This window comes from Babylonia areolata, chromosome 15 (assembly GCF_041734735.1).
Source record: "Babylonia areolata isolate BAREFJ2019XMU chromosome 15, ASM4173473v1, whole genome shotgun sequence".
NCBI lineage: Eukaryota > Metazoa > Mollusca > Gastropoda > Neogastropoda > Buccinidae > Babylonia > Babylonia areolata.
The window spans coordinates 31,937,970-31,940,469 of NC_134890.1; the positions used below are offsets into that span (position 1 = coordinate 31,937,970).

Consider the following 2,500-nt stretch of genomic DNA (forward strand, 5'->3'; position numbering starts at 1 on the left):
CACCACACCATACCACACCATACCATACCACACCATACCATACCACACCATACCACACCATACCACACCACACCACACCATACCATACCATACCATACCATACCACACCACACCATACCACACCACACCACACCATACCATACCATACCATACCACACCACACCATACCATACCATACCACACCATACCATACCACACCATACCTCACCATACCATACCGGTACTGCAATGTATCAATTAAAACCGTGCTTTACTGTATGTAATACACTGCACTGTGCTTTGCATTGCTGTAATATTGCCCTGCACCACGTTCTACTTTGCTCCACTTTACTGCACGCATTGTGCTGTGCTTTACTGGTCTGCATACTGCACTACACTGTGCTGTACTGGTCTGTACTTGTATTTTGTATTTTGTATTTGTTTTTATCACAACAGATTTCTCTCTGTGAAATTAGGGCTGCTCTCCCCAGGGAGAGCGCGTCGCTATACTACAGCGCCACCCTTTTTTTTTTTCCTTTTTTTTTGTATATTTTTCCTGCATATAGTTTTATTTGTTTTTCCTATCGAAGTGGATTTTTATTCAGAATTTTGCCAGGAACAACCCTTTTGTTGCCATGGGTTCTTTTACGTGCGCTATATGCATGATGCACACGGGACCTCGGTTTATCGTCTCATCCGATTGACTAGCGCCCAGACCACCACTGAAGGTCTAGTGGAGGGGGAGAAAATATCGGCGGCTGGGCCGTGATTCGAACTAGCGCGCTCAGATTCTCTCGCTTCCTAGGCGGACGCGTTACCTTTAGGCCATCACTCCACATATTTGCTGCAACTTTGTTGCCTTTGCGTTGCATTGCGCTGAGGTGCGCTTCACTGCGCTGCCTTGCATTGCATTGTACTGCACTATATTGCATTGTATTATATTTACAATTATTATGCTTACTATCGTATTATTGTATGACAAAAACCATTTTTCGTTCAGGAATGTATCCACTTCATTTACGTGCTTTAACTCACTCAGTACGGCCAGTCCTCTCTTCTCCTCTACACAGACCCCTCGGATGTCCAGTGGGTGTCTCAATGACCCAACCTTTAGCTTCCGTCGTCAGAACTGTGGTATTCTTTGTCAACATTCACCTCTTCAGTATAAGAGCCTTCTGCTTGCAATATTTTGATGGTGGTAATTGGGGTGAAACGCTGTTAACGTCGTCTCTTTCGCCGTTCGTATGGAGAGAGTTAACTAGTTACTGCTGCAGAGCAACAACAGTATATGACCCTAACATAACATCATCAGGAAAGGGCAAAATCATAATTATTTGTATTTGTTCAGGTGTTAACGTTATGCCATGTTTTGCTTTTTGAATGATTTCATTTGCCAACTCATTGATAAAAAGCGAAAATATGCTGTTGTTGTCTTGTATATCTCTTTACAAAAACCGTCACGGTTATCTTGTCATAATGATCATATTTAAATGAACTGTGCAGGATGTGAATTAAGTTACATCGGATTATATATATATAATGATTAAAAAAAAAGATTAAGATTTGTCAAAGGCTTACACTGTCAACGTCACATAGATAAAGGAAGTGTGGGGAAATGTGAATGACCTGTTGTGAGCCCGGGATTTTTTTCCTTTCTTTCTTTTCTTTTCTTTTTTTTTCTTTTTTTTTTGTCGAACTTTTCTAGGGGTGTGGGGAGGGGAGGGAGGTGGGGGGAGGGGGGTGGTGATTGGGTGAGTGAGATCTTCATGGGAATCACATGGCTCCCAATTAATTCATCCATTCCTTCTCTCGTCCCGGCTTTGCAGAGAGATATCGGAACTGAAGACAACAATGCTGTCCACTTACTCCACGGCTAAAGTCTGCCCGAAAGACCAAGGCGCAGGATCAGGACAGCAGCAGCAGCAGCAACAGCAGCAGCAGCAGCAACTCAACAGCACAGACTCCCACGCCAGATGCCTTTCCTTGGAGCCTGACCTGGAGGCCAAGATGGCGGAGTCACGTGACCCGGAAGAGCTGCAGGCATTGTGGGAAGGGTGGCGGGACATAGCAGGGAGACCACAGCGACAGCGCTACGCTTGCTTCGTGCAGCTGCTGAACCAAGGAGCCAGAGATAACGGTCAGTGGAGTGATGGCTTAGAGCGCACTGGTTTTGAATCACACCGACAGTCGCCAGTATCACCCCCCCCCCCTCCCCACCCCACCGCACCCCTCCACCGCCCGTAGACCTTGAGTGGTGGTCTGGACGCTATAGTCATTCGGATGAGACGATAAACCGAGGTCCCGATAAACCGAGGTCCCGTGTGCAGCATGCATTTAGCGCACGTAAAAGAACCCACGGCGGCGACAAAAGGGTTGTCCCTGGCAAAATTCTGTACAACTGAAAATTCACTTCGATAGGAAAACAAATAAAATTGCAAGCAGAAAAAAAATATCTAAAAATGGGTGGCGCTCTCATGTAGCGACGGGCTCTCCCTGGGGAGAGCAGCCCGAATTTCACACC

At 46.0% G+C, this 2,500-nt stretch overlaps 1 protein-coding gene across 4 annotated transcripts in view; it reads left to right on the plus strand.

Annotated features, from left to right (window-relative positions):
- The window catches only part of LOC143290572 (angiotensin-converting enzyme-like), a 35,946-nt gene that overhangs the window by 21,532 nt on the left and 11,914 nt on the right, over positions 1–2,500 (plus strand). For all 4 annotated transcript variants that reach the window (XM_076600141.1, XM_076600143.1, XM_076600144.1 and 1 more), the window contains one exon: positions 1,806–2,116. In XM_076600141.1, the coding sequence (XP_076456256.1) occupies positions 1,806–2,116 (311 nt within the window). The remainder of the gene's footprint in view (positions 1–1,805; positions 2,117–2,500) is intronic.